The 22,518-nt window shown below is 41.5% G+C and overlaps 1 protein-coding gene and 1 long non-coding RNA gene across 2 annotated transcripts in view; one reads left to right on the top strand and one right to left on the bottom strand.

Annotated features, from left to right (window-relative positions):
* Positions 1 to 892: 892 nt before the first annotated feature.
* Positions 893 to 6,935, bottom strand: LOC117368175. The gene is made up of 4 exons (XR_004540915.1): positions 6,636 to 6,935; positions 5,799 to 5,872; positions 3,321 to 3,499; positions 893 to 2,898 (listed from the first exon to the last, which is right to left on the bottom strand). It is a non-coding gene; the product is annotated as an uncharacterized LOC117368175 (long non-coding RNA).
* Positions 6,936 to 7,280: 345 nt separating this feature from the next.
* Positions 7,281 to 22,518, top strand: part of ANKRD17 (ankyrin repeat domain 17) — a 291,925-nt gene continuing 276,687 nt past the window's right edge. Inside the window, 1 exon segment of the mRNA XM_033961546.1 lies at positions 7,281 to 7,488. Within this exon segment, the coding sequence (XP_033817437.1) occupies positions 7,435 to 7,488 (54 nt within the window). The 5' untranslated portion in view covers positions 7,281 to 7,434.

Genomic DNA, 22,518 nt, shown 5'->3' with positions numbered 1-22,518 from the left:
TTGCAGTTTTGTAAAAGAGGGGGTAAATTTCAGTTATTTATTTAAAGTTCTTTAAGTTAAATATGGGTAATTGTAACAACAGTGAAACTAAAGTAGATAAACAGATTTGCTAATCAATGTGATGGATATGCTTGTTTTTGAGTGCAAATTAGCTCAAAACTCAGCTCGAGAGTCAACAAGCAAACACACATTTCATCATTCCACCAACTGCAGTCATTCTTTTTTTTCAATTTAATTTGTCAGAGCTGAAAATACAAGTTCGCAAAGATAAGATGATCCAAACGGTAACAAAGCCTTGACTGGTTTGTTGCTCACGTCAGAATAACTACTGCTTAAAAAATAAAAATAAAATTACTTGCCATTAGTTTTCAAGGACCAATCACATCAAAGAATGATGCTTGACTGGGCGATTGTATCCTTACACACAGAGACAATCATACATTGACAGACTCTTGCTTATGCAACATTCATGTCAACTTTTCTAGTGTGTACTTATGAAGGGAATTTTTGAAAATAAAGTAATATTCTGGAATCTCTTGTGGCACACCTGGAATCACTTCAGGGCACACCACTGTGTCTTGGCACACAGTTTGCGAGACACTGATCTAACTGCAAAATTTACCAAATAAAGAGTGCTGTGTTGCCAGAAGAAAATTGCTTGTCTATTCATGCCTTACCTAAATAGCAGCAAGACGACAAAAAAAAAAAATTCACTGAAAATAAACTAGAAAAGATAAGTAGGAGTGAGTTAAAAGCAACTATGCATTAACGTGACATAAGCAACAAGGTAAAACAATGCTCGCAGCTTAGTAAAAGGAGCCCTTAGAGGTGATACCACTTTGACTAACTTATTTGTGACCAACTAGTTACAAAATATATTACAGAGGTCCAGTAAAGTGCCACTTGCAACTTGGTTGACCTTTATTCGGGTCTACATTACATATTCAACTATTCATATCTTAAAAACATATATAGCATACATCCAAAATCTGATTCAGATCAGTGTCACCAGAAAGCAAGGAAAGAAAAATCAAATGGTTTCACCCCCCGAAAAATCTTCAAACGTTCAACTGCAACATTAAATATGATGGTCTATATGTCTATTTTATGGATTTCTAAATCTATCTCATCCTTTCAAACAGCTTTGTCCCCTATGTTCATATTAGAAAGATTAGCATCAGTAAGATTCCTACCTTCTTCAAGTAAAAGCATGCATTATTTATAGATTTTTGTTCTCCGTTAAACTCCCCACTTTTGGAAAGATTTGTAATCAAAACAACATAGCATTGCTAATCAGCTGTATCTAATTTTGTACAAGTCACAAAAGCAAGCATGAATAATTCTTGCTCTAGCATCAGCTGTGGAGAAGACTCAAGGTTATACTACAGTATTATCTCAGTATAGCAGTGCAGGTCAATCCCATCCTTCAACAGCCCTCATTACCAGTATGATCCCTTTTCATCCGCCACCTTACCTGCTACAACAACTTTTTCTCTCCTACATTTTCCAAACCTGGATAATTAAAAAACAGACTGGGGGGTGGGATACAGGTTTATTTGGGAACAACAAGTATAAATCATCTGTCCTCCACCTCATTCTCTTTTTTTTATTTCTTTATTCATTTTAAAGCCATGATTAAGTGCAGGATATAATACAATCAGAGAGGAAGTTCCAGGCCAGCCAGGCAGCGTTTGGCTGGCCCAGAACTTCTTCTCCGATGTCAGAATTGACGTCAGAGGTGACGTTTTGTGGGTCCAGCGCTTATACGCGTCTGGCCTGGCTCAGGGAGGCAGGAAGAAAAATATTGCAAAGGAAACACGATTGACTCGCGTTGCCGTTGCGATCGACCATTTGGGCACGCCTAGTCTAGAATGTCTCACCTATTGTACTGGAAACATTATTTTCTACATTTTTATTATGAACTTTACATGTGACAGTTTTTTTTTTATTTTGAGATTTTTTTTGTGATACAATTTTGTTCAATTTCCTGATTAATGAATCCGTTTCTTGATATGTAAACCTGTCTCAAATCTTGTTTGGGGATTTGGCAGGCTATAAATACCCATGAACATCATCATCAATACAAAAGGTAGCTGTCCCAAGTGATGGATTCTATGCACCAATATCAAAATTGCGTATATTAAATTAAGTCAATGGGTAACCAGTGTTCTGCATTCAAAAGCAGGGTAATGTGATCAAATGTTTTTGTGCCAGTGATCAGTCTAACAGCAATATTTTGCAAAAGTTGAAAGTGTCAGATTTCCTTCATAAAAAGGCCTTTGAATAGGTCACTGCAATAATATAGGTGAGATCACTAATGAATGTTCCAGAATATGCAAGGTCTTAAAATTAAGTACATTTTAAACTAAGCAAATCTGATGCAATTTGAAAAAGCATTTCCTGATAACTGAGGTAAATATGTGTTTTTTGAGGGTCTGTGTGAACACCACAAATCATAAGTTACTAAACAAATGAGAAAGGACAGATTCATAGATATACCAGTCGGCCTTTTCACTATGGCACATTGCTAGCAAGGCCTAAAAGGTATGGTAATCTCCAACTAAGCTATCCACATGGGTATACTGGGAAAGTGTAAATTAGCTCCTACTGACATCTGCACATCTTAAGCGAAACCTGTTTTGATGCATGGTTACAATATATGTAGGGGGTGGGGGGGGGGGTGGGAATCAAGCATGCACCTTTTATGCATCACAGATAGAACACATTAACATCACTAGTGACATGAAAACATTCCAGGCACTGAAGAATTGAGGAAGAAAGCTGCTTGTCGATGAATGAATGCACAACTTCTTTCAAGAGCTTCTATCAAATGTTCTCAGCTTAGATGCAGTAATCAACAAGCATGCAAATAAATTACTGCCACATTAAAAGCGTGCTCTGTAAAAAAAAAAAAAGAAAGTCAGTGCACACTATAGCAGTATTCTGCAGCTCACAGCTAAAATGTCCCCCTTCCTGTCAATGCTTGTCAGTCAGTAAGCCAACCCTTCACTCAAGGTGGACATTTGTTTTTAAAGTCACAAAGTCTGCCCCCCCACCAACACTACAATATTAACAACAGCCCTTCCTTCCACATTAAAAATAAATCTGTAATAGTTTAGTGTACCTCTTCCAAACCCCAAGTCCTCCCAAACCCTCTCCATTCACCCTTGCCTTCAGCACCACCTTCATTCAAAACATTGATGCCTGACCCTTAGTGGTACATTAAAGGTCAATCTACCAAACAAGGCAAATACGGTGCAAGCAGAAACCAGGTCAGCCTTGGAGGATAATAGAGCCTGAAACTAAAAAAAAAAAATTACCTTCAAAGAAAAATCCCTCAGAGACGCCTGTCATGAGGATTTGCCATCACATCCACAGCTGCCCGATTACATATAGGGAAGTGGGAGCCAACAGTTCTTCTCAGCTACTGACTCCCTCATGCCACACAGTGTCTGCCACTCGGCATGCTCATCTCCTCCAGAGTGAGTGTACGGTAGTGCTGCACAAAGTAGACAGAATCCCCATTGACTCACTAGCACTACCAGACAAGGCCACACTTCAGCTATATTGCCTGTCTCTATAAACTCTCCTTTTTTCTCTCTCTTCTAAATAAACTTTATTAGGAAAACACCAGCTATATCCTTTGGGGGAAGTGAAGAAAAAAATAAAGTTAAAATTAAGGATAACTCACTTTTGCCAGCTACTCTCATCTAGCAGTGAGCTGAGGCTTGGGTCAGATCCTTCTGGCCCAATATTCAGACCGTGAGAAACAGTCTGGTATCTCCCAAGGTCGACGAACATAAAAATTCAATGCTAGGCTGACTGGAATTGAATTTCTTGAGGGGGGGAGGGGCAGGATTTCAGCAACATTTGGCATACTGTAGCTGGTTAAGTCAATATTCATTGACTGACCAGCTAAGTTATAGCGGCCAAAAGTAGACCTGCTATTTATGTGAGTCCATCGGGCCGCTAAACTTAGCCAGTCAACTAATGAATATTGGCACAACACAGCTGGTGACTGGGCTAGCCACTAAGCACTAATATTCAGCAGTCATCTTGCACTGAATACTAACACCTAGCCGGCTAAGAGCTATTTAACCGGCCAGGAACTGTTCCTGACTGGTTAAATAGTATTGAATATTGGACGGAGAATGTCTGTGTAGAGATAGGCTTAGAGAAAGAAAATGTATGGTAAATAAACTTGTATTTTAGTTAAATTGCTCCAAATGCACTTGAGCAACTGGGCAAGCTGTATCAGAGGGTGAACTCCTCAGGACAGCTGTCTCATTGGAGGACCACCCCTCCCCCTGTTCCCCACATTTTCTTTGTCCCCAATGATGTTGGCTCTCCCACTGAAGGGTTTTGCTTTAGCGGGTTGCCAACATAGCCCCTACTAGAAAAAAAAAAGTGACCTTCACTGTGCTACTTTTTGAAAATGATCAATTTTTCTGGTCAAAAGAAACAAAAAAAAGACCAGAATTGTACAAAAAATTTACCTGCGAGAGAAATCTGATAAAAGAGTAGAGCTTAAGACGGGCAAACTAACCCATTTGGAGAAACTGCCCCGGAATTATTTGAATTATTGAAGCAGGCTTATAGAAGGCTTATAGAAGAGGTGTGAATTTTAAAGAACAGTTAAATCCTGCTGTCCTACAGAAGTATCATAGTCATGCACAGCCACAACACACAGTGTGTGGCAAGTGCATTAATTGTGCCTTTATGGTTACAGCTACAGAATTCATTAAACATATGAACCAGAAAAAATATGCATTTAAACATACAACACTGGTGGTGTACTGTTTAGTATGTCCATGCCCCAAAATATATGTTGGCCAAACGATTAGACAATTAAAGATCCGACTAAATGAGCATAGAAGTGCATTGAAAAGAAAGGACATGCAAGCGCCGATAGTATAACATTGCTTAGAGTACAATCATGATTTCTTTGCACTCCGGTGTTACATATTAGAAAATATAGAGCATGAGGTCCGTGGGGGCAATTAAAAGCTACGTTTACAACAAAAAGAACAGCAATTAATTTATGAGCTTGGATCCACTATTCCAACAGGTCTAAATATGAGTATTGATTGGTATTATTTTTATTAGAAAATCTCTGTTGTGTTAGATTTTGTTTTAGGTTCTGCATTAAGCTGCTCTTCTAGAGATGACCAATCCTAGAGAACTGAGGCTGAGTCAGCCAATTAAAGAAGAGCAACCGACGTTCACTACATAATACACTGGGCGAGATTTGATAGGTTTAGCTCTCTTTAAATGATGAATGAGAAAATGGCCGTAGCGAAAGAACACAGGTGAGTGAGAGCAAGCAACTCAGTGAGTACATTTAGTATAGAAGTTTTAGCACATACAACGGGTAATGAAGTAGACACAAATTGTATTTATATATTTATTTTTTCAGAAAAACATATTTGAAAGTGAAAATTCACAAACCCTGGAGAAACGGTCTTCACCGTGAAACGTCGGCTTCATTTTTCTAACACTTGGTTCCTTATGATACATAGGTTAGTTGTTTTTAGTCCTGCACTGACACAGTTCGTGGCACTGCACATCCCCTACGAAAGTTTTTTGACGATGATGTGGTGGGTGGAGGAGGTTTGAGCATTCAGGCTCTGCCTAAGAAAAAACCTGAGGCTTTTTCTTTCATGTGGATTGTGCTCTCAGTCATAAGGAATGGAGTTCAAGTTTACTATTTATTACCCACTTTCACTTGATTCAATATAATAATTATTTAAGCAGGATAGCAAAGCTCTGGGCCTAGGTACTGCAGTGCACACACATACCATCTGGAAAGCTGGACATCAAAGTGACAGCTGTCTCTTCTTAGCTGCAACACAACACAGCTGGGAAATGCTTACTGCAATGCAAACAAGAGTCAGTGCCTTAAACAGGTACCCATTTCCTCTTCCAGAGAACATAATAATAAATCTTTAAACAGTAAAAGCAATCTAAAATAGTTATCCAAACTGCATAGGTCATTTGAATAATGAAAAAGTTAAATTTCAGATAAAACAAAGAAAAATTCTCCAACAGCTGTTACAAAATCCCCAGCATGCATACACACACACACAAGGTAAAAGGCAATTGATCATATATTAGCTAATGCACAGTGCACTTCCTGCAAACATTAAAGGTCAGGTTTCTTAAAGAAAAAGTGGGAGTTGGGTGTAAGTCGAGCATCTGATAATTTAGTGTTATTTTTTGTCCCTGCAAAACAGGACTCTTAAAACGCATAGCAGCATAAGAACCTACTAATTTATTGAGAAATGGGTTTATTTATTATATCTATCAGAAAAGCCAACGTTAACCAACAAGTACCACTTTCAGACCCCTTATGCAGGGTGTCAACTAGTAGCCATGGAAAACTGTTTTGATAGCTTCAACATGGGGTCTGGGTAAAACCAGGATTTGCAGGATCCTCATAGACTTGTATTGAGATCCTGGTAAAATCGCAGGATTTGCCAGGATCCTGGTCCACCTTAACAGCAGACCTCCTCTTTTTTGATTGCCACATTACCAGATCCTTTAATTATTAAACACAATCCCCTAATCCCACAACCTACTACAAACCCATTAACTATCCTCTTTGTGCCTGGCCAAAACAAAAGAACAGGCACTACCTAGGACCACGGGACTGTTTCAGGGAGCACAACCATACACGGCTGAAAAATACTGCCGGAAACCTCGCAGCTCTTTTAGCTTTAACCGGGACAGCGCTGAGCTCCCAGGGAAAAAAAAAAAACAACACGTTTGAAGCACGGGCGGCACTAAAACAAAACCTCGGGGTATGAGGGTAAAAAACTGAAGGTAAGCACTCGTTTCCAAAAGCCCTCGAGTCCTTTTCTGCCCTTGCCTCTGATTGGCACACGATCTACCCCATGCACCAATCACTTCCCGTGCCTCTTTCCCCTGCAGTGGCTTCCTTCCAGTTCACATCATACCCGTGTTAGGGGAGGGTTGGCTCAGTCATGTGGTACCTGAGGGATAAATGCAGTAGGTGCCTTCCAGTGCTCTGTTCTCTGACAGAGAGTGCTAAGCTGCAGTGGAGTGTTTGATTGTTTCCCATTCCATCTTAAAAAAACACACACACAACCCCCCCCCCAACAAACCTGTTTTAGCTGAAAGATTCTTTCATAGTTAGACATTTTATAAAAGGTGGTTGTGTCCTTTGCCATTTTGCCAGCGTGCAGTGTGTTCTTAAAGCGAGGTGCCTGCAAACTAGTTTTTTTTTTTTTTGCCGTGTCTTTAAAGAGCAGCACGCTGTGAGCCACACACCCCTGTAGAATGGTAGCTGCTGCTGCTGCTTCAGGCAGGGAATAGACCCATCCATTTCCTGTTCCCTTGCTGGCAACAGAACACAGTTCCTGCTTGCAGTGATCTAATCACAGGGCAGAGAGAAACATGGCTGTTTGATAAAACATGGTGGAGAGGACAGCCGAAATGGAAACATATGTTCTAGAAGACATCCTAGAGGTAGGGCTAGCCTAAAAGCCTTAGACAGAGCGAGAGGGAAAGCAGGAGCTAAATCTCGCTCTTCAAGGATTTGACTGCAAGAGAGCAGGCAGGGGAGGGGGAAGTTCCCAGTGCAAGCATAGCACAGGCGGCTCTTGGGCTTTCTTCCCCTCTTCCCTTCTCTTTTCTCTGGGTGAAGACCGTCAGGATTAGGGGAAGTTCAGAAGTGCCTGGATTAATTGGAGCGGTTTGATTCTTGCAAAGAGAGGCTGCGACTTTTTGAAATGCCTGTGTACTTCTGACCTTTAACTCGTGTTGAAGCTAGCAATACGGTTTTCCATGGCTACTAGTAGGAGACACCCTCCCTGCATATGGGGGTCTGAAAGTGGTACTTGTTGGTTAACGTTGTCTTTTTTTTTTTTTTTTTATAGATATAATTGATAACCTCATTTTTCAATAAATTAGGAGGTTCTTATGCTGCTATGCGTGTTAAGAGTCCTGTTTTGCAGGGACAGAAAATAACACTAAATTATCAGAAACACCTACGTCAGATGCCTGATTTAGACGAAAATCCTTTCTAGAGATGTTACACTTGCTTTGAAACATGCTGAATGATTTAAAGGCCTTAGTCAGTGCCATGTTAATACAAGATGACTCCAACAACGCAAGGAGAGAACCATGGGTATCTATAGGTGTATTTTTGCACTGATTACTGAAACAGTTGTGTAGTCTCCGTGAATGTTTAGAATATATGTGAAAGCAAATAAACATTTTTTTAATTTGCAGTGGGGTGGGGGTTGATCTCTGTGCTGAGTTAATGCAGATGTTCAGATAATACACAGCATGTTTCATTTAAAATGACGCTAAGGGCAGGCAGCAAGAAATGAATCTTTTAGCAGGGTCTCTTACAAGGATAACTAATGTTCAAATCATGCCAGGCTACTGCATAGTCGCCAAAGGGAGGGAGTGTGGGAAACGGTTTGAAGGAAGCTCACTGTGCAGTATCTGCTGATGGCATAATCAGTTGACATTTACAGACATCCCTCTGTGTGTCTATATGGGTGCTGAGGATGTTGCAATAGCAGTTTAAAGCTTTTGGCTGGTGGGTTGTTGTTTTTTTTTTAGTTTTTGTTGTTGTTTTTTTTTTTGGGGGGGTGTGTGGAATTTTTATTTTGTTTTATCTGAATCTTAATTTTTTTCTCCTGTTCCTGAGTGTGTTGTATCATTAAAGTGACCTGTGCAGTTTGGATGACACTGTTATGGTCTGCTTTTACTGTAAAAACTTTTTTTTTAAAAAAAACTATTTATTAGGTTCTCTGAAAGAGAAAATGGGAACAAGTATATTTATTTAAGGTACTGACTCTTGTTTCCAGTGTAGCAAGCATTTCCCAGTTGTGCTTGTATTGCAGCTATAAAGAGAGAGCTGTCACTTTAATGTCCAACTTTCCAGATGGTGTGCATTCAGGCCCAGAGTAGAGAATGACACAGAGACAAATTTTTCCCTGTCCCTGCAGGAACTCAATATCACTGTCCCGTCCCTGCGAGTTTTGTTGTCCCTTCCCCATTCCTGTATGCTCTGCCTTAACCGCACAAGCCTCGAACACTTTTGATTCTCAAGTGTTTGAGGCTTGTGCACTGCGGATGAGGACAGAGCTTGCAGGAATGGGGCAGGGACAGGAAAACGAGTTCCCATGGCGAAGGGGAAAAATTTCTCCCTGTGTCATTCTCTAGCCCAGAGCTTTTCTATTCTATCTCAATGTAAATAGTTCTGGGGCAGTTTCTCCAAATGAGGTAGTTTATGCATGTATTTCCTTTAAGATGACCTCTAAAACTCTATGGGCATGTTCTGATACCTTTTGGCCAGAAAAGTTGTTTTTTGGTTTATTTATGAAGGTTTGCAGGAAGTAGTACAGTGATGGTTGCTAGTTTTCTAGCTGGGGCCTATGTTAGCCAAAAATAAAAATGCAAGAGCCCAGATTATTAATGGACTAAGATTATATAGGGGGGGGGTGATCTTACTCCAGTGACATTGCTGTCATGAGGGGTTCCCCCTCTGATACAGTTGGCTTTGTTGCTTAGGTGCATTCAGAGTAATTTGACTGCTAAAACACATTTCTTTCCCATATATTTCCTTTCCCTAAGGCTTTCTCCACCCACAGTTCTCCCACATCCACAGTGTGTGTGTGTGTGGGGGGGGGGGTTGTTTTGTTTTTGTTTTTAATTCTCCTATATTTACTCCACAGATTTGTTGGTGGTGCCAACAGTTGCTCTTTGTTCTTCTGGCACCACTTCATTCTCAGCAAGGTAGAGCTGCTCAGTGCCCAGTTTCCCATATAGCTGTCTGGTGAGGAATAGTGCTGCCCGATTCAGGAAAAAAAAATTTCAATTCGATTCAGCCTATTGAATCGATTTTTCAATTCGATTTGATTTTCCTGCCCAATTGGGTGTTTTTGGGTTTTTTTCAAACATCCTGCTGGGTTTATTTTATAGCCTCTTCACCCCCTTTATAGCCTTTTCACCCCCTTTGCCTTCTCCTAACCACACTGGCGCTGTCGTGTAAACAAAATAAACAAAAAAGATTTTTCCTCTCTCAGTTAAATCCTAGCTCAAGTTTGCGGTCTAAACACCAGCTCTGGCAGGATACACATTTCAAATCTGACATTTTGCAATCACAAAACAGAAAATAAAATTAGTTTTTCTACCTTTTGTTGTCTGGTCATTATTTAAATCTTGTTGGTCCCAGGTTCCAGGTATCTTCTGATAACTTGCTTGCCAGGGTCTCCTTTCTTTCTCTGTGCTAACCATCCATCTTCTATCTCTGTCCTCCCCTTCCGTTTCTCTTCCCTCCCCCGGAGGTCTGGCATCTTTTTTTTTTTTTGTCTCCATCCACAGATCCACCTTTTCTCTACCCTTTCATTCAGCATATCTCCCTCCTTTCCCACCACCCCAGGGTCCACCATCTCTCCCTTTCTTTTCCCAAATACCCTCCTATCCAGCACCTCTATTCCCCCCTCCACACCGTCACTTGTGTCCAACTTCTCTCCCTTTCTGTTCCTTCCCTCCATAAATCCCATTGTCCACCATCTCTCTTCCTCTCCTCTGTTTTTAGACCCATTATTTCTTTCCCCCCCCCAAAGTCCGGCATATACACATCTCTTTGAACCCCCTTCCCTCCCTCCCCTGAAGGCCTGCGCCACCACCCTTGAAGGCCTGTACCCCCTTGAAGGACTGCGCACCCCCCCCCCGGAAGGCCTGCGTGTTCCCCCTGACTTCCCGCGCATCCATATACCTAATAGAAGCCTGCAGAGAAGATTGCCGGTGCTAGCGATCTTTGCAAGTTGCAATAGGTCTTCGGAGCTGTCTTCCCTCTGGCGCGGTCCCTCCCCTCCTCTGACGTCAGAGGCAGTATCGCGGCAGAGGGAAGACAGCTCTCAAGGCCTATGGCAACTTGCAAAGATCGCTAGCACCAGCAATCTTCTCTGCAGGCTGCTGATATTAGGTAAATGGATGCGCAGGAGGCTAGGGGGGAAGCTGGACACCAGCACTTCCCGACTTACCCTCCTCCCTTGCGGCAGCAGCTGCTCAGTAAGAGGCAGCGCTGCAGCTCCTGCTTTAGCGGGCAAGGGGGGAGGGTCAGTTACTGAATCCGGAGGCCAATTTTTTTTGTAATTGTTGTTATAAATCAATTCGAATCAATTCACCCGAAGTGAATCGGTGAACTGATTCGAATCGTAAATCAGGCAGCACTAGTGAGGAGAGGAGAGCTACAGCCTCAGCACCCCGAAGCTGTATGTTCAAACACCATGCTGCTCCTTGTGATCCTGGGGTAAGTCACTTAATCCTCCACTGCCCAGATACATTAGACAAGATTGTGAGCCCACCGGGACAGACAGGGAAAATGCTTGAAGTACCTGCATGTAAACTGCCTTGAATGTGGTAGTAAAACCACAAAAAGGCGGTATACAAGTCCCTAGTCCCTTTTCTTAGAATAGTGAAGGAGTTAGGCAACACGGGGGCAATGCTATAAGTGGGTGCCACAATTTAGGCATCATATTTCCATAGGCAGTATGCTTATTGTGTAAGAACACAAGTCATGTACTGGTAAATGCAAGCAGGAACATTACACAAAGTCTATAACTGGCGTAAATGTTAACGATTACCTGCAGCAGTTAGCATGCAAAGCTTAGACATTTTCTCAGTTATGTGTAAAAGTGGGAGCCCCACCTATGGGCTGCCATGCTCTGCTCATATGAGTGCCCCTCTTACAATTATGCACCATGGCAGTTTAGCTTTTAATTATAGAACAGTGTTTAGACACTAAACTGCCATTTATGCTTAGCCATATGAATGACATTCTATAAACTTACATGCTCCTCTTATAGAACGTGGGGAATGCGACTCAAATTTATAGAGAGCCGAATGGTGCAGGTAGAAAAAAGGAAAAATGAAATGGATGTACATTTGATAGAGGACTCTGGAAGGGATGAAGGGGAGGGTCCAGGTCACACACTTAAGGCTGCCTGGGGTTGCCACCGGCCTCTGGACCTTGCAATGAAGAACATCTGTCCCTCTCCCCAGCACAGTTCTTTTTCTCTGTATGTGTAATTTAATTTATTCTTATGTTTTAGTTGTTTTGTTACTTGTCATTTTAAGTCTGTCTTCCTTTACTCTGTAATTTTTATTAATCTGTATATCGCTTTGAATTCGGATTAAGCGATTAATCAAATGTAATAATAAACTTAAAACTTCTGTCTGAAGCCGAGGCCAGTGCTGTATGTTGGGCTGGAGCAGGGCCTTGGCGGAAAGGAAAGGAGCCAGCAGAGGCCTTGAGCATGAGTGAATGCGCAAGGCCTCGCTCCAGGCTGCACACAGCATTGGCCTCAGCTTCAGACAGGAAAAGAACATTGCCGGTCAGCTGGGGTAAGGGACAGACATGCTGGTCATCAGATGGTGAGGTAGTCGCACTGAAGCCCGTTGGGCAGGGGTAAAAACAAGTGCAGGTTAGTGGGTGGGGAGGTGGTACGACTGAAGTGCTGGTCAGGAACAGAAGTGCTGGTTAAGGTATGTGTGTGGGAGGGGGATGTAATCTTCAAGCAGCTAGGGTATTTTGATTTATATTATTAGCAAATATTATAGAGGGGGAAAAAGGGGTTTAGAAGGTTGGGGTCTGGGATTAAAGTATTGGACTATGCAGAATCATTCTTGTCTTTGTTAATGCATGCCATTTTAGTATTTATCTGCTAGTACTGTGGTTATTCCTATATATTGTATTTATTATATACTGTAATTTTTTAATGTTTTAGATATGCTTTACATTGTGTCATATTACTTGATTTTATCTTTGATTTGTGACTTTTATCCATTTTTTTTATGTCTCAGTCTTTTTTATGCGGTGGTGCATTCAAAAACTTTTCTCTGTTTTTAAGATTTATGTCGGGGAAGCAAAGAGGTGAAAAAGGAGACATTGTAAGGATAAATAATATATTAAAACTTATGGCAAAAATGTCTAGTCTTTGTAGCTTGGCTTACAGTGATAACCCAAATTTCTAACTTCGGTTTATATTTGAGTATATACAAGTACTTTTTTTTAGTCATTTGGCCAATGTTGATTCCCAGGGATTGGTCCATGGACCTTTGCTGATAGGGTTCAGAGGGAGTCTGACTCTGTAGCCCTGAGCCTTGGCCCACTGCTCAGTGAAATTAGCAGGCATAGGTAAGTTATCTGTAATTTTATAATTTTTTTTGCTTCCTCCCAAGAAATATAATCTAATACTTGGCTTTACCGTATATACCGAGTCTTCATTCTAGGAAAGCTTGACTCGGTTTACAATAGTTAACTTAAAAAAATAAGGACCATAAGAAGCAGGATTTTTGTGTAAAACTGTTTGTTTCCTAATCAGGTTTATTTAGAAGAGAGAGTGTGCCTAAGTCCAAAGTTGACTAGCGGTGCCAATGAGTCATTGGGTATTCTGTCTGGTTTGGGCAGCTGGAGATGATGAGCATGGCAGGTGGCAGACACTGGGGAATGCTGGAGCCAGTGGGTGAGTAGCACTGCTGGCTCTCGCCGCCCTGTATGTAATGGGGCAGTGGTGGATGTCATGGTGACACTGTTTGACAGGCATCTTTGAAGGTTCTTTATTTGAAGGTGTTTTTCTAGTTGCCCTGTTTGTGTAGAAAAAGTTTTGAGTTGCAGGTTCTATTATTCTTATGGCTTACTCAGCTTCCATTAGCATTTGCCTTATTTGTTAGAGTGACTAACAGTGTGTGGGAATAATGGTGATACTGGTCTTTCTCCTGCTCCTGATGTACTGAGCCCAGCTCCAAATACAGCTACGCGTCTGTTTCAGTTTGGCTGACTCAGTGAGCAAGGGGATTAGGCTTCCTGGGTGAGGGTACAGCTGGTGGTGCCAGTTTCCTACCCGTCCCCTGTAGCCGCCTCTGGTACTGGCCTGTCTCCTCATTCATGTTAACCCCCCCCCCAAAAAAAAAACACAACAAAAAAAACCCCCAACAACAACCCACTCAAAACGTTAAACCCAGCGGTAGTGCAGGGGAATGGAGACATTATGTAGAGCAAAGACTCCCATGGAAAAGGATACAGTGTGTGTCTCTGCTTATAGTGAGTATGTGTTGCCTTCCCACGCTTTCCCTCAAGTGTATGCTTCCCTTTATGTTGTCTCGCCAGGTTTTGCCTTTACTCTGGATGGCTTTTAAAAAACAAAAACAAACCAAAATTATATACAGTAAAACCTTGGTTTGTGAGCATAATTTGTTCCAGAAGCATGCTTGTTAATCCAAAGCACTCGTATATCAAAGCAAATTTCCCTATAGGAAATAATGGAAACTCAGACGATTCGTTCCACAACCCAAAAACTTTAATACAAAATACTATATGCACTTGTATTGCAAGACCTCACTCGTTTAGAACAGTCACCGCACTCCTGCAGCGTCGGAGAGAATAGAACCATCGGCTCAGTTGTGATGATGTGACACGTGTATACTGTATGTACTCGTATTGCAAGACATTGCTTGTATACCAAGTCAAAATTTATTAAAATGTTTTGCTTGTCTTGCAAAACACTTGCAAACCAAGTTACTTGCAATCCAAGGTTTTACTGTATTTATCTTTTTAGACCAACTGTTTACAGAATCAGATCTGCAGTGCTCCCTTCTCTATTTCATGCAGAGGTCTGGTACACAGCGGGGGTGGGTGGAGGAAGTTCTTTCGAGGCTCCCGGTCCTTTCTTGATTCCTTTGGTCTCCCCCTTCTGTTGCATTTCGAGAGCACAGTGTGGCATTGCAGAATGAGCAACCCCCATTTTCTGCTGGGGCTCTGGCATCTGGATTTGGCAGTTCTCTTCCTGCCCAATTTCTTCATGGCGTTGGAGGCTTGGGAGCCGATAGTGCCGATTGGTTTTGTAGCAAGAGTCTCGGGAGCTGTCAGTTCACACTGCCGCATGGTGCAGCAAGCTGCATCGTAGTGATTGTCAACCCACCATGTCTTTCTAGTGGGTCCTTCCTTGTCAAGTGGTCCAGAGCCCCCCACTCGACCCTCTCAGAAATTGATTGGGACCTCTAGTGAAGATATCCCAAATTTTGGGGCATGATCTCAACTAGGTACAGACTTAGGGTCCCCTTCATTTGGGCCACGTTTTTGCATCCGCAGAAGATGTCAAGTGGGGGGCCTCCTTGAAATTGGTCCAGGTGACATGGAATGACCCTTTTAGAGAAACCATGTTTAACGTCGCAGGTCCAGCATTAGGAAATGAACTACCTTTATCTCTATGCTTAGAAACTTCATATCAGTCGTTCAAAGTGTCCCTTAAAACTTCCCTTTCAAAAGGCATTTGGCCACTCCTGTGCTCTTCCCTTGTTATTGGTTGGCATTTAGGGATAATGGATGCTGATATGTTGGGGGGTGGGTGAGTAGAGCAGTAGAGTACTTTCTTTTTCTTGTAGTTAATTGTTTTTATTTTCACTCTGCCATCGTGTTTATTGTGACTGTGTTGTAAACTGCAGTATTTCAAATAAATTTAAATTTGAACAGGTATTTATGACTGGAGTTAACAATTTACTGGTTTTTTACTTGCATAAAGGCATGTTCAAGCTGGAACTTAAGGGTGGCCAGTGTCTCCTGTCCTTGACATGCTGTTGCAGCTCCTCGTGTGTGTGTATTCATCTCTGCCTTTGAGGTGGAAAGTGTTATTTTGTATGCTCAACTTAATGCTGGCATAGAAGATGATGATGCAGTTTACTAGTTTGGTCGAGTGAATTGGTAAATTTTAATATAACTATTAGCATAGTAAATGTGCATGAGAAACACACAGTAGATCTTTTATGACTTGGATCTCTTCAAATACATTGAAGTGTTGGATCCATTTTTGTTGTTCCTGTGTTAAATTTAAAAAAAAAAAATTGAGGCCAAGGACTTGGGGCCTGTTGAGTGTTTGCTGGCTGAATTTAGAGTCCTTGGTCTCTATATTGGCCTCCCAGTACTTCTGCTGAATGTTGATTTTCTGACTGATTGGTGTTTGAATTGCAAGGGCTACAGCCCTTTTTGTAAGGCAAGTAAGTAAAAGATAGAGGAAAAGGAGGGCGCTTTGATTCTCAAAAGTAGTAGCTGAGAAGGTAAGGAATAAGAGGTTAGCTTTCATAAGCTACAAAAGATTGCAGAAAGAGGAAGACAGGCAAAAATATCTGGAAAAGTTGAGAGGCTGATCGAGTAGTCATGAAAGCAAAGCTACAAATGGAAGAAAAAATAGCTGATACGGTAAAATGGGGAGACAAAACATTTTTTTAGATATATCAGGGATAGGAGGAAGTGCAAAAGTGGCATTGTGAGACTCAAAAGTGAAGGGGAGAAATATGTAGAAGCTGATAAAGAAAAGGCCGAATTGCTTAACAAATATTTCTATTCTGTGTTCATGGCTGAAGATCCGGGAGCGGGACTGCAGAAGACAAACACGAATAGGGTTGGAATAGTAGTAGACTCTGATTGATTTTCAGAGGATTGTGTTCGTGAGGAGCTAGCTAAATTAAAGGTAGACAAAGCAATGGGGCCAGATGGTATACATCTGATGGAACTGAAGGAACTTAGGGAAGTTCTGATAGCTCTGCTGACTGACCCTTTCAATGCTTCTCTAGAGTTGGGAGTGATACCAGAGGACTGGAGAAGGGTGGATGTGGTCTCTCTACACAAAAGTGGAAGTAAGGAAAAAGTAGGGAATTACAGGCCAGTAAGTCTGACTTCTGTGGTAAGCAAATTAATGGAAACACTTTTAAAACAGTTCCAGCACTTGTTAATGGAACCCAAGCAGGGTGGGGCCATGCTGGACTTAGTGCTTATGAATGGGGAAAGTGTTTCTGATGGTATAGTAGGTGATCATCTGGCATTCAGTGGCACATGGTGTAGTTTAATATTAAGACGCATGTAGAAGGCTCATTTGAAAGTGAGTGTTCTAGACTTAAAAAAGTTAACTTTGTTCAGATAGGGCATTACATCATGGAGCTGTCTAGATGGGAACATTTGGAAGAAGCAGGAAAGCTGTTGGCAAAACTGAAAGGCACTATTGTAAGGACAAAAAACCATTTTGTAAGGAAAGTAAGTAAAAGTAAGAGGAAAAGAAGGCCTATTTGGTTTTCAAAAGTATTAGCTGAAAAGGTAAGGAAAAAGAAGTTAGCTTTTATAAGCTACAAAAGATTGCAGAAAAAGGAAGACGGAAAAAGAATATCGAAAAGTTGAGAGAGGTTACTTAAGCAGTCAGGAAAGCAAAGATGCAAATGGAAGAAAAATTAACTATGTTAAAACGGCAGGAGACAAGACTATTTTTAGATATATTAGTGATATGAGGAAATGCAAAAGTAGCATTGTGAGACTCAAAGGTGAAGGGGAGGAATATGTAGAAGCTGATATAAGGCGGAATTGCTTAACAAATATTAGTGTTTTATGAGTAGTACCACAGAAAAAGAAGTGCAAATAGAACTGGAGGTGTGGTAGACCCTGACCGATTTTCAGAGGACTCTTGGGAGGAGCTAGGTAAACTAAAGATAGATAAAGCAATGGGGATGGATGGCATACATCTGAAGGTACTGAAGGAACTTAGGGAAGCTCTGGCAGCTTTGCTGGCTAAACATTTTGAGAATGTGGCTACAGCCTCGGCACCCTGTGCTGCTCCTTGTGACCTGGGCAAGTCACTTAATCTTCCACTGCCCCAGGTACATTAGACAGATTGTGAGCCTACCAGGACAGATAGGGAAAATGCTTGAAGTACCTGTATGTAAACCGCTTTAAATGTGGTTGTAAAGATATAGAAAGATGGTATATAAGTCCCCATTCTCTTTCCCTTCTCTAGAATCGGGAGGGATACAGGAGAAGGACGGATGAGGTCCATCTCTACAAAAGTGGAAGTAAGGAAGAGATAGGGAACCACAGGCCAGTAAATCTGACTTTGTGGTAAGTAAATTAATGGAAACACTTTTAAAGCGGAGAATAATGATGTTTCTGGAATTCTAATGGATTACACGAGCCAAGGCAACATGGATTCACTAGAGACGGGTCTTGTCTTGTCAGGCAAAACTGATCAATTTCTTTGACTGGGTGACCAGAGAGTGGGATAGAGGCAGTGCCCTAAATGTGTATTTAGATTTTAATAAAGTCTTTGACACTGTTCCACACAGAGTAATAAATAAACTGAGTGTCATTGGTATGGGCCCCAAAGTGCAACTGTTGGTTGGAATGCAACAAAGATTAGTGATTAATGGAGATCACTCTGAGGAAAGGGATGTTGCCAGTATGTTCCATAAGGTTCTATCCTCGGGCCTGTTCTTTTTAACATTTTTATAAGCAATATTGCTGAAGGGCTATCTGGTAAGATTTACCTGTTTGTGGACAATAACAAAATCAACAATAGAGTAAACACCCCTGATGGTGTGGATAACATGAGGGAAAGACCTAGCAAAGCTAAGATATAATGCTAAGAAATGAAGTGTCATGCATTTGAGCTGCAAAAACCATTAGGGACATTATGTACGAAAGAGAAGTGGGACTTGGGCATGATACTGTATGAAGATCTTAATGTAGTCAAACCGGTTGAAAAATGACAGTAAAAGCGTCAAGGATGCTTGAGTGCATAGGGAGAGAAATGGCCAATAGAAAAAAGGAGGTATTAATGCTCCTATGCAGGATGGATTTCATTTAAATAAAATCGATTTTAAAATCATTAAGACTTGATTTAAATAATGGTTTTCTACAGAAAGATTTTTGCTGTGAAGAAGATGCATATTATCTCTGTAGACACAAATTCACAGTTTTGAGAAATGCAAAACAAAGCAAAGCATCTGTGATAATATCTTCTAGATAGAAAAATTGCCTGTGACATTATGAATGGATTAATGGAATTCATTTATCAAAAATTAAACGTTGCTTGAATATATAGCCTCATGCTACATAATTAATAATCAATCCTTATTTCATGATGAATAACTTCTGGACTATAATGTATCTTAAATAGAATACTATCTTTAGATAGATTTTTCCTCAAAAAGCATTTTATGTAAAACAATCCAATTTAAATAAAAACATAAAAAAAAATTGATTTTTATACACTCTGACCCTGTACAAGACACCGGTGAGACTTCAGAATTGTACGCAATACTCTAAATCAGGGGTGCCCACACTTTTTTGGGCTTGCGAGCTACTTTTAAAATGACCAAGTCAAAATGATCTACCAACAATAAAATAAAAAAAACAACACAAAGTACACTGTAAGCATGGAAAATGTTAATTATCATTTATATTCCACAGGTTTTCAAGGAGGTCAAGGCAGATGATTTTATGCAATGTCATCTCAGTAACAACTATACAAAAATAGACAAATATACCCCCTCCCTTTTTACTAAACCACAATAGCGTTTTTAGTGCAGGGAGCTGCGCTGAATGCCCTGCGCTGCTCTCGATGCTCATAGGCTCTCTGCACTAAAAACCGCTATTGCAGTTTAGTAAAAGGGGGCCATAGTGCAAAATATAGACTGCAGAAATAAATTCTCAAAATGGACACATTTTGATCACTAAATTGAAAATAAAATCATTTTTCCTACCTTTGTTGTCTAGTGATTTCATGAGTCTCAGGTTGCACTTTATTCTTCTGATTGTTCATCCAACATTTCTTTCCTTCTTTCAACCTCCTATATGCTTCCTCTCCTCCAGACCTCATTCCCTCCCCCAATTTTTTCTCCCTCTCTCCCTGCCCCCCTCCTCTTTCTTTCTCCCTGCCCCCTTCTTTCTTTCTGTCCATCTTTCTTTCTGTCTCCCTGCCCTCTCTCTTTCTCTCTCCATCCCTCTTTCTGTCTGTCTCCCTGTGTTTCTCTTTCCATGCCCCCTTTCTGACTGTCTCCCTGTGTTTCTCTCTCCATGCCCCCTTTCTTTCTGTTTCCCTTCTTTCTTTCTGTCTCCCTGCCCCCCTTTCTTCTGTTTCCCTTCCTTCTTTCTTTCTGTTTCCCTGCCCTCCCCCAAGCAACCGGCGCAACCATCGGGGAACAGGCCGCAGCAGCGTTTTGAGCTCTCCCTGCTTCCCGACACCATAAAGAGGACGCAGAAGCACCAGGATGACAAGCCTTCCCCACCCGACGTCAATTCCAGGCCAGCTAGGCAGCAGTTGGCTGGCTCGAAACTTCCAGAGGAATGCTTAAATGACGGAGGGAGGGAGGAGGGAGGGTTCTTGAGTGGGCAGACTTGTTGGGCCGTCAGCCCTTTTCTGCCGTCATACTCTATGTTTCTATGACATCAGAATTGACTTTGGGTGGGGAAGGTTGGTCGCTCTGGCGCTTCAGCGTCCTCTTTACGCGGTCAGGAAGCAGGTAGAACGCGAATTCAACGTGAGTCTATCACGGAGCCCGGGACGGGCTCTGCGATCGACTCATGTTGCCTTTGCGACCACACTTTCTAAAAGATATAAACAGGATGGAGTTGGCCCAGAAGAAGGCTGCTAAGATGAATGGTGGTGTTCATCATAAAGCATATGGGGACAGACTTAAAGATCTCAGTATGGAGGAGAGGGGGGAGATATGGTAAATGTTTAAATATCTATGTGGCATACATGCACATGAGGCGAGTCTCTTTCAATTGAAAGGAAACTCTTGAATGAGGGGGCATAGGATGAAAGTGAACGGGGATAGACTAAGAAGTAACCTCAGAAAATACTTTTTCATGGAAAGGGTGGTGAATGTGTGGAATAGCCTTCCAGTGGAGGTGGTGGAGACAAAAAGTATCTTGATTTGAAGGCATCTTGGGACGAGTTCATTGGATCTCTATGGGAGAGGAGGGGATAATAGATGGCATGGTTAGGCAGTCTAGATAGGCCATATGTTTTTTATGCACCTTCATTTTTCTATATTTCTATGTTGTTGTTTTTTTGTTTTATATTTTGAAACTAGAGTTGGTACATTTTTACTGACTACACCCAAAATTGCTTCTGACTCCATAGCCCTGGTTGTGGGTAGGCAGCGTCAGGTTGTGAGTGAGCCTGGAAACTGTGTAAGCACCTGCTTTGCATGGAGTGGCCTAGTTATCGGATCAGTGGGCTGACAACCAGGGAAGCTGAGCAAGTTGTTTTTGTTTTTCGTGGCCTTTTGTAAACACACACAGACAGAAAAAAGAAAATTTCAGAGTGGACTGCCTCAAAGAGTGAAATTTATAGGCGATGTGTCTGAGGCTTATAAATCTATAACGATGTAAGTATCAAAAGGCAATAGGATGATTTTCTACGTTTGTAGCACTTTATTTCTCAAGTATTTGAAATAGAATCTCTAGCATGAGTGGCCCCCATGAAAGAAAGAGGAGAATCAAGAACACTCCTTCCTCTGTTTTGTTGTTGCTTTCTTGGTATAAAATGGTGTCTCTCAAACTTTTTCGAGCCGGGGCACACTAAAGGTAGTGGCCACAGCTCGAGGCATCCAGAAGTGCGCGGACATCGCCGTGATGACAACACACGCATGCATGACATCATCGCGCTGACATCCACACATGCGCAGAGGCCCTCCAGACAGGCCTTGAAATGCCAGCAGGGAAGTCTAACAAATATCAACTGAGTACCTCAACCACAGACCACCCAAGCTCTTCCCCAGATCCCACCCCCTTTACTAATTGTAATGCAATTTTTTCCATTCATTTTTCATATACACACAATATATACAGCAGATATAAATTCTCAAAACTGACACATTTCAATCACTGTATTGAAACTAAAATCATTTTCCCTACCTTTGTTGTCTGATGACTTTATTTTTCTGTGCTTTTAACTATGTTTCCAGGGCCTTCTTATCCACTCACTGTTTGTTTTTCTCTCTGTCTTCATTTTCTGCCTTACATCCATCTTTGGCATTAACTTAACATTCAGTATTTCCATTTTTCTGCTTTCTTCTCAAAATCTACTTTTCCATGTCTTCCTTTCCTTTCTCTCGCTCCTCCCTATTTCCATGGTCTGACATCTCACTCCTTCCCCCCAGTGGTCCGACAACATCTCTCTCCTTCTTTCCCCCCTTCCCAGTCTGGCATCTCTCTTTATTTCTACTATTATTATTTCTATAGTGTTACCAGACTCCCTTCCTTCCCTTCTATTCCCTGGTCTGATATCTCTCCCTTCCTTTAGTCATCTATCTCCCCCACCCAGTGTAACATTTCTATTTCATTTCCTCCTTTCTGCCCTCTGCTGCCCATCTCCCTTCCCTTCCTCCTTTCTGGTCCCCCTCCCAGTCCAACATTTCTCCCTCCTTTCCACCAGTCCAACATGATCTGCAAGCCCTGATATTAGAGGCAGATCTAGATATTGTTGCTATCACAGAGACATGGTTCAGTGAATCATATGGATGGGATGCAAACATACCGGGATATAATCTTTTTAGGAAGGACAGAGATGGTCATAAAGGTGGAGGAGTAGCTCTCTATGTAAAGATCAATATCCAAGCGACCGAAATGCAAGGGACCTGGGGAGAGGAAGAAGCGATATGGATTGCTCTGAAAAGAGAAGATGGAACTTCTATCTACGTGGGTGTAGT

This window comes from Geotrypetes seraphini, chromosome 1, assembly GCF_902459505.1.
Source record: "Geotrypetes seraphini chromosome 1, aGeoSer1.1, whole genome shotgun sequence".
In the NCBI taxonomy this organism is placed as follows: Eukaryota; Metazoa; Chordata; class Amphibia; order Gymnophiona; family Dermophiidae; genus Geotrypetes; species Geotrypetes seraphini.
Note: the sequence above shows the minus strand (reverse complement) of the source record. Positions and strands in the feature narration are given on the sequence as shown.